At 39.4% G+C, this 20,192-nt stretch overlaps 1 protein-coding gene across 2 annotated transcripts; it reads left to right on the top strand.

The window, feature by feature from the left end:
- LOC111142603 (HAUS augmin like complex subunit 1) lies at positions 1 to 19,060 on the top strand. 2 transcript variants are annotated; one of them, XM_022495903.1, is made up of 10 exons: positions 1 to 93; positions 859 to 1,033; positions 5,671 to 5,806; positions 7,041 to 7,175; positions 8,738 to 8,861; positions 9,677 to 9,742; positions 11,355 to 11,426; positions 11,666 to 11,713; positions 13,770 to 13,830; positions 19,043 to 19,060. In XM_022495903.1, exons 1-9 carry the CDS (start codon positions 64 to 66, stop codon positions 13,818 to 13,820), a joined length of 837 nt encoding a protein of 278 aa, XP_022351611.1. In that variant the 5' UTR covers positions 1 to 63; the 3' UTR covers positions 13,821 to 13,830; positions 19,043 to 19,060. The 2 variants fall into 2 exon arrangements, with proteins under 2 accessions (XP_022351611.1, XP_022351610.1); XM_022495902.1 differs by lacking the exon at positions 19,043 to 19,060 and having other exon boundaries at positions 13,770 to 14,262.
- Positions 19,061 to 20,192: the final 1,132 nt, after the last annotated feature.

A 20,192-nucleotide genomic window follows, 5' to 3' on the forward strand; every position in this document is an offset into this window, starting at 1 on the left:
TTCAGGGCGAGCTGTGAATTTCTCCCGCGAGGAACTCCTCGAGAAGTGGCGGGAGCGGCGGCTATGGAAGCACAGGAAGAGAAAGAGGCGCAGGTGATGGGGTGGGATCGGGGATTTGTGGCCTTCTGGAGACGGCATCTTTAACACACTCTCCCCGTCCGCGGATTTCCTAGGCGCACCTTGTTTACTTTTTTCCTTCCCCTACTCTGCCGGTCTATCTTTTAGACCCAAGTTCACGATCTGCGAGCCCTACAATGCTTAGACCCACGGGAAAGGGCGTTTCTCTTCCTTTCCCGGGCTCTCCTTCCTTGGACTCAGACTTGGAGAGCGGTTGAGGAGCCCCTGGGTACGAGATGCCTCTCAGCAGACTGGAGTGGGACTTGCGAATCCAAACCCACTTTCCAGCCAAGCTTCACCGTTCACCGCTGCTTCCTAGCAGGATTTTCACACCTGACCTGCTTCCTTATTCTGCATCCCTACTCTCGGTGCCTCTGGATACCGCGGGGCTTTTGGCGTGTTGAGAGCAGCTCTTTTTTCAAACTTTGAGCGTATAATAGTGCTTTGGCACCTTCATACTGAGCTTAAAATCATCCGAGTGATGCAAATTAGTATCCTTATATTGCTTTGTAGCTTTAGGAAAGGGTGGATCGTTTTCTGATTTTGTTCATTGGGCTTGCTCACTTGTTTCCTGACATCTGGTATCTATCTCCGTAGAGACAATTATAATGCGAAGTCAATGCGTTGCCAGAATATTTCCAGAGAACGTTTTGTTTGCTACTCATCACTTCTTTCTCATACGTGCTTCATGCTAGTACAACAAACGAGGCTTATGATATTTATTTTTATTTTAATGGTTAGGTTGCTGCATGGTTGAAAAAAATATTTGGAGACCACCCCATTCCACAGTATGAGGTGAATGCTCGGACCACGGAGATTTTACATCACCTTTCAGAGCGCAACAGGGTTCGGGACAGGGATGTCTCTTTGGTAATAGAGGACTTGAAACAGAAAGCAAGTGAATATGAATCCGAAGGTGAGATTAATTACAGAATTTTGAATGAGATAACTCGAGGTAACTACATTTTATAACACTCAAGACTACAAAATTAATTTAGTGTAGACTGTTTTTTGTTTTGCTTTGGCTCCCACTCCGTTATTATAGCAACTTAATAAGCCATTATTTCATTATAATGTAAATTTTACTTGTACTCTGATACCAAATAGTAACCCCCAGAACATGTGTCTAAACTTAGGCTGACATACAGGCTTTTGGATTTTCACTTACATATCTTCTTGATCTGTTTCCCGTCTCCATGCTTTAGTTTAATTGAGCCATCAGGACATGCGAGGTGGCAGCCATGAACTCCGTGAACAAATCATGTCATCACTATGTGTTCATGGGATTGCACTAGAATTTTTTGCTGTGCATATGTGTCTTGAGAAAGTGCATTCAAGACACCTGTTCTTTTTGTAATGCAAACTACACACAAAAGAATTGACAAAAACCTTTCTATGTGTTGGAATATACAAAAGAGGAAAAAAGTGAGACCTACAGTTGCCCTGTATTAAATGTGTGTGGCCTGGGCTACATGCAATGTTTTGAATATAGTACAGTTTGTATTGTAATTCTACTGCATATGGGCTTTTTTTCCAATTTTCTTTTAAAAATTAATATACAGCAAAATTGACTTTTTGTTTTGGTTCACTACTTTTAGCATATAATATTTCTACGATGCAGCAATATTTTATTTACATGTTATTTTATGCAATTGCTTTTTTTTTTAAGTTTTGTTTATTTATTTGACAGAGATCACAAGTGGGCAGAGAGGCAGGCAGGGGGCGGGGGAAGCAGGCTCCCCGCTGAGCAGAGAGCCCGATGGATCCCAGGACCTGAGATCATGACCTGAGCCGAAGGCAGAGGCTTAACCCACTGAGCCACCCAGGCACCCCGTAATTGCTTTTTAAATCAGGAGAAAAAATATGCATGTATGCTCTTTACAATTCTGTAGCCACCTTTCTTGGTAGTCATTGTTTTTTGTGTGTACATTTGAATTATTGAATTATCACTTGCTTTTAGCCCACAGAACTCCTTTAGAATTTCTTCTAAGTCAGGACTGCTAACAACAAATTCTCTGCTTTTGTCTATCTGGGAGTCTTTCCTTTGCATTCACTTTTGAAAGATAGTTTTGCTAAATGTAGGATTCTTCATTGATAGTTTTTCTCTTGAACACTTTGAATATATTACCCGATTGCTTTCTGGCCTCCATTGTTTCTGCCGAGAAGTCAACTATTAATCTTATTGGGATTTTCTTGCAAATAACAAATCCTTTCTCTTTTGCTGTTCTCAAGATTGTCTCCTTATCTTTTCCTTCAACATTTTTATTTTGATATGTGTGTTTGTGGATCTCTTTGCATTTATTTCACTTGGGTTTGTTGAGTTGTTGAGTTTTTTTGTTGAGTTATTTCTTGGATGTATAGATTATTGTTTTTCAACAAATATGGTAAGTTTTCAGGCATTATTTCTTTGACTGTTCTTTTTCTGTTTCTTTCTTCTGGACTCCCATTGTACATATGCTGGTGTGCCTAATGGTGTTCCTCATTTTTCTGAGGTGCTCTCTCTCTCTCTTTTTTTTTTTTTTACTTTTTTCCTCTCTGTTCTTCAGCTTCCATAGTTTCTGTTGCTTTAATTTTTTTTTTATTTATTTGACAGACAGAGATCACAAGTAGGCAGAGAGGCAGACAGAGAGAGAGGGGGAAGCGGGCTCCCCACTGAGCAGAGAGCCCAATGCGGGGCTCAATCCCAGGACCCTGGGATCATGACCTGAGCCGAAGGCAGAGGCTATAACCCACTGAGCCACCCAGGTGCCCCTCTATTGCTTTAATTTTAAGTTCACTTATGTATTCTGCTACTTCAAATCTATTGTTCATTTTCTTTAGTCAACTTCTCAGTTTAGTCATTGTACTCTTCAACTCTAGAATTTCCTTTTAATTTTTTTTTTTTTAGAAATTTCTGTTTCTTCTTGATATTCTCTATTTGATGCAACATTGTCCTCATACCTTTTGTTACTTCTTTCCTCATGGTTTCCTTTGGTACTGTGAACTTGTTTGCATGGCTATTTTGAAGTCTTTTCTGATAAATCCAACATATGATCATTCTGACAGGCAATTTCTTTTGCTTGCTTTTTACCATGGGTCATGCTTTCTTGTTTTGCATTCCTATGTATTTTTTATGGAAACAGGACATTTCAGATAATGTATTGTAGCAACTCTGAGTACAAGTCTCCCAACACCCCAGCCCCTCAAAACTTGTTGTCGGTGTTTTCTTGTTTGCTTAATGACTGGCTAATTGTTTTTAATGAAGTTTGTTTACCCTTGATGGTGTTAAGCCTGTGGTGTTGGTCCTCAGGAAGGCACAGACTTAAGTACCCCACAGTCACTGTGGGGTGTCAGTGATTTTGGAAGGACTGTCTTCCTCTCTTTCATGGACCACGTCTAACTGCGAAGTTCTGCTAATTGACAGCTCATTATTGTGTCCAATAATGCTGTGGGACATAAGCCTCAAGCTATTCCAATCAAATTCTGGCACCCTTAAAGGTATCAGAAGGCAGTGTTTGATATTTGTTGTGACCTAGGGCCGGTTCCTCGAAAATGTCTTATTCTCTGCTTTTCCTGCGCAAACTAACTAGGCTACAGTTTAACCTGTGTCTTGACTCTTCTCCCATTGCTTTTTACTATAACTTCCACAGTTCCTGAAAGTCTCTTTAGGCTTGGACTTCTCCAGGCTCTGTTGCAAATGAATTCAGCTCCTTCGGGAAGATACTGGGAATTATGTCTTCTATGTTTTGCTTCTTCCTCTGCCCAAAAATCTCTGAGCCATGATCTGGAGTTGGAGGTAGAGACAATAGCAAGCTTTTCTCTGAGTGGCCCTGCCAGGGTAGATGCTGAGTGCTTGGTGGACAGGGAGTACAGCAGCCTTAGGTCCTCCTGACTTTCCTTTCCTGGTGTGGAATCACTACCTCATGAGCTGGTAAAAGGGCTTGTAGGGTAGGGGAAGATCACCCAAGGCAGAGCTTCCATTCCAAAAACAGTGGCTGGGTGGAGGAAGAGAGCCCACACCTTTGAGCCATATTCACCTAGGACTCAGTCTCAGCAAATAGCTGATGGCAGGATGAGGAACACTGAAAATCAGTTCCTCCTGGACAGAAAGCCCTCTGGCTGGGAGTAGGGGGCATGGAGATTCCTGTGTTCTTAACTACAATAGTCTGGAGTGGAGTCTCCACCTCACTGAACTGGGAGGGAGAAAGAGGGGGTGGTCTTGGTTTAAATACCACAACTCTCACCTTCCTCACGGAATTTTCACGGATTTTCTAGAATAGATGTTTCTTTATTTGCTGTTTGTCCTTAGAACCAGTTTCCCAGGCTTTAAATCATTGTGTTTTGCTTCTGGTTTTTGTTGTTGTTGTTGTTTTTACGTGGTTGGGTTTCTTATTTTGTTTTTTACAATTTTCACCTGTTTCACAGTGGGGGCTGGTATGTAGCTCTCATTGCCCTGTTAGGCTAGAAGTCTTAATCCTGGTCTCCTGATTTTTGACAAGGGTAACAAGAAAATAGGCTTTTCAATGACTAGTGCTGGGATAACTGGATAGTCACATGTATAAGAATGAAATTGGACCCTGCTTAATTAATTAATTAATTCTATGCAAGAATTAATTCCAAATGAATTAAAAATCTAAGGATGGGAGCTGAACCTAAAACTCAGAAGACAACATCAGTGTATATCTTTATGACCTTGAATTTAGCAATGGTTTCTTAACTATCATTCCCCTAAATAAAAGCAACAAAAGAAAAAGTAAATAAATTGGACATCATCAAAGTTAAAAACTTTTGTTCTCAAAGGACACCATCAAGTAAATGAAAAGACAGCCCACAGAATGGGAGAAAACATTTTCAAGTCATATCTGATAAGGGTTTGTGTTTATAACATATAAAGAACTCCTACAACTCAATAATAAAGAGATCAATAACCCAATAAAAAAATAGGAATGTGAATATACATTTCTCCCAAACAGTTATAAAAATGGCCAAGAAGCCAGCATTATTAGACATCAGGGAAATGCAAATGAAAACCACAATTCCATTTCACACCTACAAGGAGGTCTATAGTCAAAAAGATCTTGGGTTATCATTTTATTGATCATTACTAAGTTCTGCGAGTGACCTTGATACAAAATAATAATAATAAAAATAATCTTAATAATAACTGTTGGTGAAAATATGGAGAAATTGAAAGTGGGATTATAAAATCATATGGTTGCTTTGGAAAACAGTCTGGTAATTCCTCAAATAGTTAAACATAGTTACCATATGACTAGCAGTTCTAGTTCCAAACATTAAATGAGTAAAGACAGAATGTAAGTTAGTGGTTGCTAGGGCTTCATGGGTTAGGGAATTGGAATACGATGATTAAGAAATGTGGGGTATGTTTGGGGGTGATGAAAATGCTCTAAAATTGTATTGGTGGGTGTACAACACTGTGAATGTACTAAAAATCATCAATTGTATACTTTAGGTGGGTGGATTATATGATATGTGAAAAGATTTCAATAAAGCTATTAAAAATTAAAATAAAAGAAACATCTTAGTCACCATAGAACTCTCCTATCTTTTCAGCCAAGCATCTTCAGAGCCTTCTCATGGAGAGTGTGAATTTTTCCCCTGCCAATCTGTCTAGCACTGGTTCTAGGTACCTGAATGCTGTGGCTGACAGTGCAGTGGCCCTTGAAATAAAGGATACCTCACTAGCTAGGTAATTCTCATGACAATTTTAATTTCTGTAATCATATACTTTAATGTCTTGACCTAAGGATTTTTTCTGTTTCTCTGGGTAATTCTGTAGAGGAAATTAACAATAAATGCAAAAACATTGAATTTACTTAATACCTCCTTATCATTGCCAGTGAACATGTTTAATTAATTCAGATAAACTTGGTGTTGTTTAAATTTTCTTCTTCTAAGATTAAGTTTGTGAAGGTTGGTACACATATATATTTGGAAGAGGATTAGGTATCACTTACATTGCTCCCTGTGAAATAAGAAAAGCAATAGGCTAAATTATCTGATTGAGCATAGTGAATTTTGGTCATGTCCCCTATACTGGGTAGAGTAGGTTAAGGACCTTTATTCTTTGTGATAGGCATCCCACCTATATAATGATATTCTTTCCAACAACCCTAGTAGGAAGCTAAAGCCCAGGAGAGGTGTGTTAAATAACTTGTCCAAGCTGGTAAATGGCAGAACTGGGATTCCAACCCAGCTTGACACCAAAGTCTGTATGATTACCATTGGTGGCCATGTCTTAGCTAGGATGACCACTCAGTTGTAATCAGAGAGCTGTTTAGCTCTTCTACTTAATTGCCCATATGAGGACTTGGAATTAATATATATGCTCAGAGAGTAGTGTTTCAAGTATAAGAATATAAGACTGTATTACAGCAGAAATTTAAACTTGAATTGAGTCAATTCAGCAGACACCAAATACCAGTTATATGCTAGGCATATAAATATAGCGATACACACACACTCATATAGACAGATGGATAGATATAGATAGATGTGTATACACACACACACAGAGGCACTGGGGAAGCATAGGCTAATAACTGTCAGCAAGGACAGCCTCTGCTCATGGTCAAATAAGGGAGATGGGTATGTAAAACTATAGCATAGTTTGACATCTGTAACAATACAAGAATGTACCAGCTGTAGCTAAGTAGCACAGAGAAAGGAGTACTGAGTTCCAGAATGGGAGTAAATCTTGTTTGAGTTTTGAAAGACAAACGGAAATTCGCCTGAAGAAAGGCTTTTCAGGCAGTGGGAACAGCATGTTAAAAAAAATGCATAGAGAAAAAAAAATGCATGGAGGTATGAAAAAGTGTGATGACAGAAAAATCCACATAGAGATAAAGTCATCGTTAGAAATGAGGAATAATTGTCATCATTGTCCTTAATGTCCATTTATGTGATCAGATTCTTTTTTTTAGTTTTATCCCTGCAGTGAACGACTTGACCTCTGATCTTTTCCGTACCAAATCCAAAAATGAAGAAATCAAGCTTGAACTGGCAAAACTTGAAAAAAATCTAACTGCAACTTTAGTGTTAGAAAAATGTCTACGAGAGTAAGTAATTGGGTTGGAAGCTGTGACAATGTTTATTATAAAAGCCGTGACAGGGTATTATCAGATATAGTTTGGGCGGCAGATATGTTTTAAAACAACACATTAGGAACTGGGGTCCATAAATGGTTTTCTAAGTAAAAAATGACTTGGATGTAGATAGGAGTTGGTTGGATACAGACTTTGACCTTTTACTTCATACAATTTTTTACCTCTTTTACAAATGGCCTTGTTTTTGTTTGTTTGTTTTGAGATTTATTTACTTGAGAGTGAGAGAGTGTCTGCAAGAGTGGGACAGAGGGAGAGGGAGAAAGAATCTTAAGCAGACACCCCACTGAGCACGGAGCCCCATGCAGGACTCGAACCATCCATCCAGAGATCATGACCTGAGCGGAAGTGAAAAGTCGGATGCCTAACTGACTACACCCCCCAGATGCCCCAACAAATAGCCTAGTTTTTATAATTTGGGGAATTTTACATGAAATTTTTTTTTTTTTTTTTTTTTTTTTACTTATAAGCTATGGTGCAACGTAAAGTCACATTATAATTTGTTGCCCATTCTTATTAGACCTCTGGTATCCCTCCTTTTTTTTTTTTTTTAATATTTATTTATTTATTTATTTTAGAGAGAGAGAAAATGTGTGTGTGTGTGTGTGTGTGTGTGCAAGTAGGGGGTGGGGGCAGGGAGAGTTACAGAGAGAATCTCAAGCAGACTCCCCACTGAGCACAGAGCCTGTCTCAGGGCTTGATCTCAGAACCCTAAGATCATGACCCCAGCCAAAATCAAGAGTCAGACACCCCTAGAGCTCTGATATCCCTTTTGATGCTCTGGACCTTCTTTAGATCCCTGTTGCCCCAGAGATTACATGCTCTAGATCAGGAATGTGGATATGCACAAGTAATTTGGTGGTGTGTAAATTTCCTTAACAAATATTGAGTATGTAGGTGCAAGGCACTCTATCATGTCACATCTAGGAAAGAGGACTTTGGGACCTCCATAATTCAAGTTGGCTTGGATATATTAAATCATTTCTTCAAACAGCAGGTTTACTTTCTCCAAGAATAATTGGCCAGATTAATCTTTTTTTTTTTTTTTTTTGGCCAGATTAATCTTAAAATTACTTAGTATTCCTTGAGAAAAATTCCAGGTGGCAGCATGGCGGAGATGACCTGGAAGAAAAAATGGTAGCTAGTCTGCAATATAAAGTATATGGTAGAGGGGTGCCTGGGTGGTTCAGTATTAAGCGCCTGCATTCGGCTCAGGTTGTGATCCCAGAGTCCTTGGATCGAGCCCCACATCGGGCTCCGTGCTCAGCGGGAAGCCTACTTCTCCCTCTCTCATTCCGCCACTCCTCCTACTTGTGTTCCTTCTCTTACTCTCTCTCTGTCAAGTAAATAAATAAAATCTTTAAAAATAAAGTAAATAAAAATAAAGTATATAGTAGAAAATCTAGCAAGTGTATTACCAACTTTTGGCTAATCCAGAGTCAAATCCCAAAAGTAGTAGCTTCTTTTTTATAATTCCACTGAAGAGAAGAGAATGTTTTCAACCTTACTTTTTAAAGGGATCTAAAGAAGGCTGAGTTTCATCTGTCTACAGAAAGGGCCAAAGTTGACAATCGTCTTCAGAACATGGACTTCCTCAAAGCAAAGTCAGAGGAGTTCAGATTTGGAATCAGAACTGCAGAGGTTTGTACAAAGGACTAAATATATTTAGTTCTTTTTTTTTTTTTTTTTTTTTTTTTTAATTTTACTTAACCATTTGAGAGAGAGAGAGCATGAGAAGGGGGAAGGTCAGAGGGAGAAGCAGACTTCCTGCTGAGTTCGGAGCCCAATGGGAGGCTCAATCCTGGGACCCTGGGATCATGACCTGAGCTGAAGGCAGATGCTTAACCAACTGAGCCACCCAGGTGCCCCTATTTAATTCTTTTCAAACTTCTTGTTGACCTTCACCCTCACATCTAGGCAATATTATTCCTACCTTTTCCAGATAAGGGAACTATGGAGAAGATGGGTAACTTGCCCAAAGTCACGTAGCTGCTTAGCCGCGGATCCAGATTCAAGTGCAGGCAGCCAGGCCCCGGAGCCCAGACTCTTAGCAGTGCACCCATCTTGTGACAGCTCTGTGACTGTTTGAAAGGATCCACATGCTGCATAAAAGTGCTTAGATGCATGTGTGGTTTTCCATCTATGACTTGTAGCTTCTTGTTACTGTGTTGTATGTTGAAAGTATGTTCATGATGGTCACTTTCAAAATACTGTTTTTTTGGTTTGTTTGTTTGTTTTAAAGATTTTATTTATTTATTTGACAGACAGAGATCACAAGTAGGCAGAGAGAGAGGAAGGGAAGCAGGCTCCCTGCTCAGCAGAGAGCCCATTGTGGGGCTCGATCCCAGGACCCTGAGATCATGACCCGAGCCGAATGCAGAGGCCTAACCCACTGAGCCACCCAGTCACCCCTCAAAATACTGTTTTTAACCGAACTCCCTTTTTTGGAATTATAGGAGCAACTTTCATCCAGAGGCATGGATGCTTCTCTGTCTCATCAGTCCCTAGTAGCACTTTCAGAGGTGAGCTCATTGTAACCCAATTTAGCTCTCTTTAAAATCTTAGTGCACAGTCTGCTTTTTCATTTGTTTCTTGGTACAGAGCTTTGTTCACTATTGACCTGTTTTTCTTCACTTCTGTAGTTTACGTTCACCAGCATTTATACCTTTATTCCTTGGTTAGCTGTAACTATCCTCACATTTGTTTGGTTTCCTTTATATATTACTATATGCTAGAAACTCTTTGCTAGAGTTGGTTATATGTTATTGATTTGTTTATAAAATATATTTATTGAGGGATTATATACTAACCATCTAGGTCCTCTTCTTCTCTTTCCATTTACAGTAAAAGTAAAAATGCAGGCCTGAAAACTCCTATTGGATGCAATCCTAGGTTTTTAGGTTGTATAAGTGTCTCATTTATTTTTGTGGGAAGAGGGAGAAAGAGGAGGTTTTATTTTGTTATTATTCTTTTATTCTTTTTTTTAAGATTTATTTATTTATTTGTCAGGGGAGGGGGAAAGAGAGAGCATGAACAGAGGGAGTAGCAGGCAGAGGGAGAAGCAGCTTCCCTCTGAGCAAGGAGCCTGATGTGGGACTCGATCCCAGGACCCTGGGATCACGACCTGAGCCAAAGGCAGACGATTAACAGACTGAGCCACCCACGCATCCCAATTATTATTTTATTCTTATGATTTTTTACTCTTTGATTTTTGGAATCTAAGGTTGACAGTTCATCAGTTTAAGATCCTAACGGCTCCCTTACATTATGATTCCTGTTCTCCTAGACAGTATACTTAGATCCTATTCTCTTTTTTTAAAGATTGTATTTATTTATTTGAGGGAGAGAGAGGAGAGAGAGCGGGACCAGTACAGAGAGAGAAACAGAGAGAGAGAAGGACAAGCAGAGTGCACTGAGTGTGGAGCCTGGTGTGGGCTCCATCCCAGGACCCTGAGATCATGACCTGAGCCAAAACTAAGAGTTTACGCTTATCCAATTGAGCCACCCAGGTGCCCCTGTTCTCTTATTTTTTTTTTCCTATTCTCTCTCTCTCTCTCTTTTTTTTTTTAAGATTATTTATTTATTTATTTGGCAGACAGAGATCGCAGGCAGGCAGAGAGGCAGGCAGAGAGAGAGGAAGGGAAGCAGGCACCCCGCTGAGCAGAGAGCCCGACTCGGGGTTCTATCCCAGGACCCCGGGACCATGACCCAAGCCAAAGGCAGAGGCTTTAACCCACTGAGCCACCCAGGCACCCCTTCTATTCTCTTTTTTAAAAGATTCTATTTTTAAGTAGTCCCTACATCCAATGTAGGACTTGAACTTACAACCCTGAAATAAAGAGTCACGTGCTCCATGGACCAAGCCAGCCAGACACCCCACTTAAATCCTATTTTTAGTAAATGGGAGTATAACTTTTCTCTTTTAAGCATCTTATAAGGATTGATTCCATTGGAAGTAAGTTCGTTATTCATGTATCTTTGAACCTCATTTGGCCTATAGGTACAATTTGATACATTATTTAAAATAACTTAATGTTAATGCTTTATTATGTTTTATTTCAGAAATGAGTGGTGTTTAGTTGCATTATGAATATCTCTATCACTCTGTGACTCTTGTGTTTTTTCCACCCCCAGAAATTGGCAGAACTAAAACGACAGACTATACCTTTGAAGAAAAAATTAGAGTCCTATTTGGATTTAATGCCGGTAATTATTTTTATGAATTAAAAAAAAAGTAATCTCCAACTTTCCCCAAAGGTACTAAATGATCATGAAAATACTAGGTCCATGTTTAAGGATTTAAAGTCTGCTAAATTTCAATATCATATGTAAACTGGATACACTTCTGTAAGGTTTTTGCCTTTTGAAAAAGACTGTTGCACTTTTTCTCCTTGAGTTCTGGGTGATGCAATATAACGTCTTCTTGTTTTATTTTTCTTTAAAAGAACCCGTCCCTTGCTCAGGTGAAAATTGAAGAAGCAAAGCGGGAATTAGTAAGTAGTTCCATTTTTCTTCTTCTGATTTTTTAAAAAGAAAGAAAAAACTGCTGATAGAACTAAAGCTCCCTTCATCCTTCTTTTTTCCTTCCCACTCGTGGTAAACGACAGTTCCAAAGTTGCTATGTGTCATTACCATGCTTTTTTAATTTATTTTTTTAAAAGATTTTCTTAATTTATTTGATAGAGAAAGAGATCACAGTAGGCAGAGAGGCAGGCAGAGAGAGAGGGGGAAGTGGCTCCCCGCCGAGCAGAGAGCCCAATGCGGAACTCAATCCCAGGACCCTGAGATCATGACCTGAGCTGAAGGCAGAAGCTTAAACCACTGAGCCACCCAGGTGCCCCATTACCATGCTTTTTTAAAAAAAATTTTTTTGTTTTTTTTTTTTTTTGAGTCAGCTCAGCACCCAATATGGGCCTTGAACTCATGACCCCGAGATCAATAGTCACATACTCCCAAATGCGCCAGCCACATGGTCCATCATGTATTTTTTAAATACTTTTTTGGATATGTATATATATTTCTTTCCATAAAAAATACATAGTGATTTTTTATCTCTTTTAAATTTTTGCATAGATTTTCCTGGCTGGAAAAGGGGATGTCGAGAGACATAGAATATTCTAGGCAAAAGAATTAACAAAGGTATAAGAGCTAAAAAAAAAAAAATGGAGGACTTGTCTAAGCTTTGGCAAGTGATGCAGTCCAGATGCTTAGGGGTATACAAGGATGGTAGGGCTAAAGAAGATCAATTGGTTTATGATGTAAAAGATCATAAATATAAAGAGGATGAACTTGGAGGCTCTAGAGGACCACTGAACATTGCTATGTATTTCTTTATTTTCTAAGCTAAAGAGAAATGTGATCAAAGCTATGTGGGTTTTTTTTTTTTTTAAGATTTATTTATTTATTTATTTATTTGTCAGGGAGAGAGAGATAACAGTAAGAGAGGAAACACAAGCAGGGGGAGTTGGAGAGGGAGAAGGAGGCTTCTTGCTAAGCAGGGAGCCCGATGCAGGGCTTGATCCCAGGACCCTATGATTATGACTTGAGCGGAAGGCAGACGCTTAATGACTGAGCCATCCAGGTGCCCAAAGCCATGCTTTTTGATTAGGACAGTTCTTTAGAAAGATTATTCTGGGGAAAAAAAGAAAAATTATTCTGTAATCAGTGTATAAGTGTAGATTAGAGGAGAGAGAGAGAAAATTGCAGAAACTGGTTGGCCTATTTTGACTGGGGAGAAGTAATGAGAAAGTGGCAATGAGAGTAGGAAAGAGGTGATGTGAGAGAAGTTGTGGAAGTACTTTGTTCAAACAGTAGATGTCAGAAAAATGGGTCCATATATCTTTACACTGAGACAGCAACTCATCTCTCTCAAGAGTTTTTCCCCTCAAGATGTTTATTAGAATCAGGAGTCTGAAAACTTTCAGGGGTATGGAGGAGAAGACGAAGATATAAAAGCAAAAAATGTCTAAAAGCATATTTAATATTTATAATGGTATTTAAAAAAAAATTTTTTTTAAGATTTACTTATTTATGGGACGCCTGGGTGGCTCAGTTGGTTAAGCAGCTGCCTTCGGCTCAGGTCATGATCCCAGCGTCCTGGGATCGAGTCCCAAATCGGGCTCCTTGCTCAGCAGGGAGCCTGCTTCTCCCTCTGCCTCTGCCTGCCATTCTGTCTGCCTGTGCTTGCTCTCTCTCCCTCTCTCTCTCTCTCTGACAAATAAATAAATAAAATCTTTAAAAAAAAAAAAAAAGATTTACTTATTTATTTTAGAGAGAGAGCATGCCAGTTGGGAGAGGGAGAGGGAGTCTTATACAGACTCCATGCTGATCATGGAACCCAATGTGGGGCTTGATCCCACAAGCCTGATATCATGACCTGAGTCAAAATCAAGTGTCAGACAACATAACTGACTGTGCCACCCAGGCACCCTTGAAATTCTGTTTTAATGTTTTTCTTTTTTGCTTCCTTACTTTAAATTACACTAGGAATTCGAGCACCTGTTTTATGTTCTTATTTATAGAATTTATGGTGTTTCTTTCTTCCTGTAGGATACCATTGAAGCTGAACTTACAAAGAAAGTAGACATGATGGAACTGTGACTAGAGTCAAGTAAGCTTCGTCTTCCCTCACAGAATACATTGACTAGGACTTGAAAAAATGTTTTCTCTTGGCCTTCCTTAATAAGTCAACTCTTGTGTTCTTAGATGAGATAATAACGTCACTGTTGATGAACAGTGGTTTCTGGTTATATATTGCATTTCTGTACCCAAATACATAGTTTTCATATTAAAAAGCATTGTGGGTTCTCTATGTTGCTGGCAGTTAAGTGTCCCTCGCTGGGTCTCTTTGGTGAACATTACCACATTTGTCATGTCGTCACTCATGAGGTTAGTTAGTGAAGAGAAAAGTTCTGCAACTCAGTTATGTTTCTCCCACTCCTCCCTCCAGGGTTCTGCTGTCATTTCCTTCTGATCAGCTCACCTGCCTACCTCCAAATGTTAATATATGCAGGAATTTAGTTTATGAAAATGATGACCTTTTAAATCAATAGCGGAGAGATGGATAATTCAACACATGGTGCTAGATCCTTACTTCACACCTTATGTCAGGATAATCCCAAAGATCAAAGATTTAAATGTTAAAAAAAAAAAAAAAAAAGATAGTGAGAGGAACCATGAAGAAGCTTTAATGTTTTGACTCTTAAATAATCATAGAGTCAGTAAAATGGGTCCCCAACCCAGGAGCCATAAATGAAATGATAGAAATATTTGAAAATTTGGAAATATCTAAAATTCCTGTGTGGTAAAATCTTTAAGAAGTAAAAATCAAAGGACTTCACAAATGTGGTGTAGGGAAAATTCACTATCTTCACTGTGTTTCACCATGTTCACTATGTTCCTTTTTGTACTTTTTTTTCCTTTTTGTACTTTTAAAAATTTTGAACCATGTGATTAAGGAGCAATCAGTTAAAAAAAAGAAAAAAGAAGCTATTAGTTTTGCTTCGTTTTATTTTTTTTGCCATCCGTTTTTTAAAGATTATCTAAATGGCCTTAAAAATTTCCCTCTCCTTTCCCACAAATATATGGAGATACAAAATACAAGAGACATTTGTATTTCCCTTTTTGGAAATTGTCCATACCATTTAGCCATTTAGGTATTACAATTTGGTCTTTAGCTTAACAATATATAGAAGCTCCTTGTGTATTAGCTAAATTAATCTTTTGTGATTTGCACTGTAAATATTTTTTCAAGCTTGTCATTTGTCTTTGGACGTAATTCCAGTGTTTTTGGTAAGGAAGCTTCTTAGGCTGATTGTGGAAATGACCACAGTAATTCCTCTTGTCCCTGTATACTCATCCTTTATATTGTGATTTTGCCATTTCTCCTATCAAGAGACAAAGTCTGGGGGTGCCTGGGTGGCTCAGTGGGTTAAGCCTCTGCCTTCAGCTCAAGTCATGATCCCAGAGTCCTGGGATCGAGCCCCAAATTGGGCTCTCTGCTCAGCAGGGAGCCTTCTTCCCCCCTCTCTCTGCCTGCTTCTGCCTACTTGTGATCTCCCTCTCTGTCAAATAAATAAATAAAATCTTAAAAAAAGAGAGAGAGAGAGAGAGAGACGAAGTCTGTATCTCGATCTCTTCTTTCTGACTTGGCCTTATGATTTGTTTTGGCCAATGAGACAATAGCAAATGTAACAAAAGCAGAGGATTAAAAGCTGTGCATCAGAGCTTGCCCTGTCTTATTGCTCTGGAATTCTGAAACGTCTATGTATAGAAACTTGGACTGTTGAGGATGAGAAACTACATGGAGCAGAAACAAATAATTCCAGCTGAGCCCTGCCTCCAGCCAAGACCAAGAAGGCTGCCAATTGCCAGCAATGTGAACAAAGCCTTCTTAGATGATCCGGTCCTGGCCAAGCCACCAGCAACTGCAGAGATCAAACAAGCTGGCCGAGGCCAGAAGCCCACAAAGTCAACGCATAGTATCATGAGAAATAAGTGATTGTTTGAAGCTCATTTTAAGTTTAGGACTGGTTGTTAGCTGCAGTAGCTGATTGATAAAAGTAGCTTGTGAAATTAATGTCCAAAATAAGAGAGAGCAAAAAATGTGCACTGTAAGAACCAAAGAAACTTGGTACCAGCATAATTTTATAGAAAGTAATTATATTAAATGTAAGTGAGAAAATGTTTTAGTTAAAAGGTAAAGATAGAAAAAATAGGTTTTTTTAAAAAAAAAACCTCTAAGTGTATGCCATACATGGGAGAAATATCTTAAAAGTAAGGATAGATGGATCCACAAATATGATACATTACATACTTCTGTTAGTAATTGGTAGAACAGGCAGGAAAAAATTAGCAAGGATACGGAATATTGAAACAGCACAATTAGCAAACTTGATCCAATGGACATATAAAGAAGCTTATACCCAGCTGCCCCTGGATACATGTTCTTTTTAGGTGCATCCAGAACATTTACAAAAATTGCCCAGGGGTGCCTGGTTGACTCAGTCAGTAGAGCATGTGACTCCTTATCTCAGGGTGATGAGTTCAAGCCCCACACTGGGCATCGAGCTTACCTAGGGAAAAAAAAAATGTCCAAATAGTGGGCAGGAAAAGAAATCTGAACTACTACAAGAGCTCTCAAATCATATACAGCATATTCTCTCATCACAATGCAATTAGATAAAAATAAATAACTAAAAAGTTTTATGTTTGGTATTTAAGAAATATACTCTACATAGCCTATAAATCAAATAATAATATAAATTAGAAAATATTAGAAGCAGGCAGGGGCGCCTGGGTGGCTCAGTGGGTTGAAGCCTCTGCCTTCATCTCATGTCATGATCTCCAGGTCCTGGGATCAAGCCCCACATCTGGCTCCCAACTCAGTGGGGAGCCTGCTTCTCCCTTTCCCTCTGCCTCTCCCCCTGCTTGTGGTCTCTCTCTCTCTCAAATGAATTAAAAAAAAAAAAAAAACTTAAAGAAAAAGGAATCTATAGTCTTCAGACATTGAATAACAAAGAAGCACAGACATTAATTCATAAGAGAAAAAAACAAGGTGAGCCCTCTGTCTGCCCCAGCTTACTGCATGAAGACAGATAAACGGGACTTTATGAAAATGAAAAACTTGTGTTTCCAAAGACACCATTAAGGAAATGAATTAGGGGGTTCCCAGCTGGCTCAGTAGATGGAGCATGCAACTCTTGATCTCACAATTGTAGGTTCGAGCCCCACCTTGGGTGTAGAGATTACTTTAAAATAAAATCTTTAAAAAAAAATGAACAGACAATCCGCAGAATGGGGGGAAATACTTAAATCACATATCTGATAAGGGACTTATACCCAGAATCTGTAAAAATTCTTCCAACTTAATAAAAGGCAAACAACCCAATTAACAAATGAGTAAGTGATTTGAATAGACATTTCTCCAGTGAAAATGTACAGATGTCCAAATAAGCAATGAAAAGATGCTTGACATCATCAGTTATCAGGGAAATGAAAATCGAAACCACAATGAGATGCTGTCTCATCCTCACTAAGGTGGCTAAAATAAAAAAGAAATAGTAACAAGTGCTGGTGAAGATGTGGACAAATTGGAATCCTCATACACTAACGGTAGGAATACAATGGTACAGTTGTTTGAAAAACCAGTTTGTCAAGATCTCAAATAATTAATAGAAAGTTACTTTATGACCCAATAGTTCAACTCCCAGGTATGTACCCAAGAGAAATGAAAACACGCATCCACACAAGAACTTGCATGTGACTGTTTACATTAGGATTATTCAGATGCCCACCACCAGATGAGTAGACAAACAAAATGGGGTATATCCCTACAATGGAGTAGTACTCATCCATAAAAAGGAGGGAACTACTGATCCATGCTACACCATGGATGAACCCTGTAATCATTATGCTAAGTGAAAGAAGCCAGTGGAAAAGACCATATGTTATAGGATTCCATTCACATGAACTTCCAGAAATATACAGAGACAGAAAGCAAATTGATGTTGTTTAGGGCTGGGAGGTTGAGAGATATGGAGTGATAGCTAAATGGTACAGAGCTCCTCTTAAGGTAATGGTTGCACGTGTCTGAATATATCAAAAGCCAGTGAATTATATATATTTTTTTAAGTGGGCTCCACGCCCAGTGTGGAGGCATTCAGTGTGGGGCTTGAACTCATGACCCTGAGATCAAGACTGAGCTGTTATCAAAAAAAAAAAAAAAAAAAAAAAGACTGAGCTGTTATCAAGAGTAGGACGCTTAACCAACTGAGCCACCCAAGCACCCCAAATTATATACTTGAAATGGGTGAACTGTATGGTAAATAAAGCTGTTGGAAGGAAAGGTATGCAGATTAAAAAAGACATACAGCTGTTTCTATTTGCAGATGAAGTTAGTGACGTGAGCATCCATCCCTGGAAGTGGATGTGGGATGTGGGCAAGCAAATACAGAATTAAACCTTTTGTTCTAATTCTATTTCTAGGTCTCTAACCTGCATATTTTCTGGAAACATCAAATATACCCATATGGATGGGGCTTGGGGGGTAGTGTGTGAGAAGGAGCCTCTGGGTTTTTTTGTGTGTCTAATTCTGACTCCTGGACTGCATGTTTATCTGTAGAGAACCACTGCTTTACCCCAAAATTGTAGTGCATTGATTTCTTAAGTACGGAGACATTCTTAGGTAATCACAGCAAAATGGTCAAATTCAGGAAATTTAACATTGATAATATATTACTACCTAATATATAGTCCCTACTCAAATTTCTCCAGTTGTCTGAATAATGTGCTTCATGGGTGGGGGGATGGGTGAAGTAGATACAGGGAATTAAAGAGATACAAATTTCCAGTTATGAAATAAGTAAGCCGCAGAGGTGGAAAGTGCAGCATAAGGAATATAGTCAATAAGATTGTAAAAATGTTGGGATGCCTGGGTGGCTCAGTCGGTTAAATGTCTGCCTTCGGCTCAGGTCTTGCATGATTCCAGGGTCTCGGGATCAAGTCCCACATCAGGCTCCTTGCTCAGTGGGGAGTCTGCTTGTCCCTCTCCCTCTGCCTCTACCCTCTGCTCGCGCTCTCTCTCTTTCTCTCTCTCTCACTCTGTGCATCTCAAATAAATAAATAAAATCTTCTTAACAAAAAAAAAAAAAAAGATTGTAAAAATGTTGTTTGGTGACAAATGACTGACTGCACTTACCGTGGTGAGCACTGAGTAACGTATAGAATTGTTGAATCATTATGTTGTGCACCTGAAATTAATAGAACACCATATGTTTTTTTTTCTTTTTTAAAAATTATTTATTTTTTTAATTTCTTTTCAGTGTTCCAGAATTCATTGTTTATGCACCACACCCAGTGCTCCACGCAATACGTGCCCTCCATAACACCTACCACTAGGCTCCCCCAACCCTCCAAAACCCTCAGATTGTTTTTCAGAGTCCACAGTCTCTCGTGGTTCGTCTCCCCCTCTAATTTCCCCCAACTCCCTTCTCCACTATATGTTAACTATGCTTCAGTTTTTAAAAATGTGGGCTGCTCAGGGGCACCTGGCTGGCTCAGTTCATGGAGTATATGATTCTTGATCTCGGGGTTGTAAGTTTAAGCCCCATACTGGGTGTAAAAATGTGGGATGCCCAGGTGGATAAAAGGTTTATATATAAAAAAATAATAATGTTCTTCCTAACAATTGTTTTTCCAATCCAGGACCATATTGTGCATCGTTGTTTCTATCTGAAGTCAGCTTTTAATAACTGCTTTTGACCATTTTGCTTTTACTGTTTCATTAGACCCCCATTTCTAGACCAATGAAACATTGCCCCTCCACATCCAGCTGTCTGAGCGAGTCCAGCCAGGATGGCACAATCCCAGGGACCCTGCATGTTGAGATCCAAGCCCTGAAGAATCCCTGTGCTTTGCCCCATGTTCTGTCCTGTGGGAAGGGCAGATTTGCCTTGGCCTCTACTAAATTAAGAATTGTGACCTAGGCAGGGGCTTGAGTTTCCAGCAGAATGGGATTAGCTATTACAGCTTCCGCTACTTGGGAGACTTGCGAAGCTCGATATTGAGTGAGAAGTGTAGCATGAATGAAAAGATGTTCATCAAAATGTGTCTGAAGCTATTTTGGGAGTAGACTGAGGACTGTCTGTGTGCATGTCCTTGGAGCCTGTTTGGTTGCCAGGGGATCTTTTCCTTGTGATTGATCACGGGAACACGTGACAGCTGGCGCGCCACAGTCTGGCTAGGACCCCGTGCCTACATGTCCCAGCTTTGATGAGACACCACCCAAGGAGGCCACTCTGCCAGCTATATTTAGTACCATGATGCACGCATGTCCTTCTGACCTTAGCTTCCTCTCACATCGTACAGATGTATATTTTTAGGTTTATCTTACAGCACCCAGCTCTCACATTTACAGTTTTCTTTGGATTCTGCAGCAGCGGTCGTGGGCTGACAGCCTGCCTCCACTGCGTG

This window comes from Enhydra lutris, unplaced genomic scaffold (genome assembly GCF_002288905.1).
Source record: "Enhydra lutris kenyoni isolate GAN:26980312 unplaced genomic scaffold, ASM228890v2 scaffoldscaffold8, whole genome shotgun sequence".
Lineage (NCBI taxonomy): Eukaryota > Metazoa > Chordata > Mammalia > Carnivora > Mustelidae > Enhydra > Enhydra lutris.

Coding starts and splice junctions, on each gene's coding strand:
- LOC111142603 (XM_022495903.1), top strand. CDS start 64: ATGGAAGCACAGGAAGAGAAAGAGGCGCAG. Junction 8,862..9,676: donor TTGGAATCAGAACTGCAGAG/GTTTGTACAAAG, acceptor TTGGAATTATAG/GAGCAACTTTCATCCAGAGG. Junction 11,714..13,769: donor AAGAAGCAAAGCGGGAATTA/GTAAGTAGTTCC, acceptor TTCTTCCTGTAG/GATACCATTGAAGCTGAACT.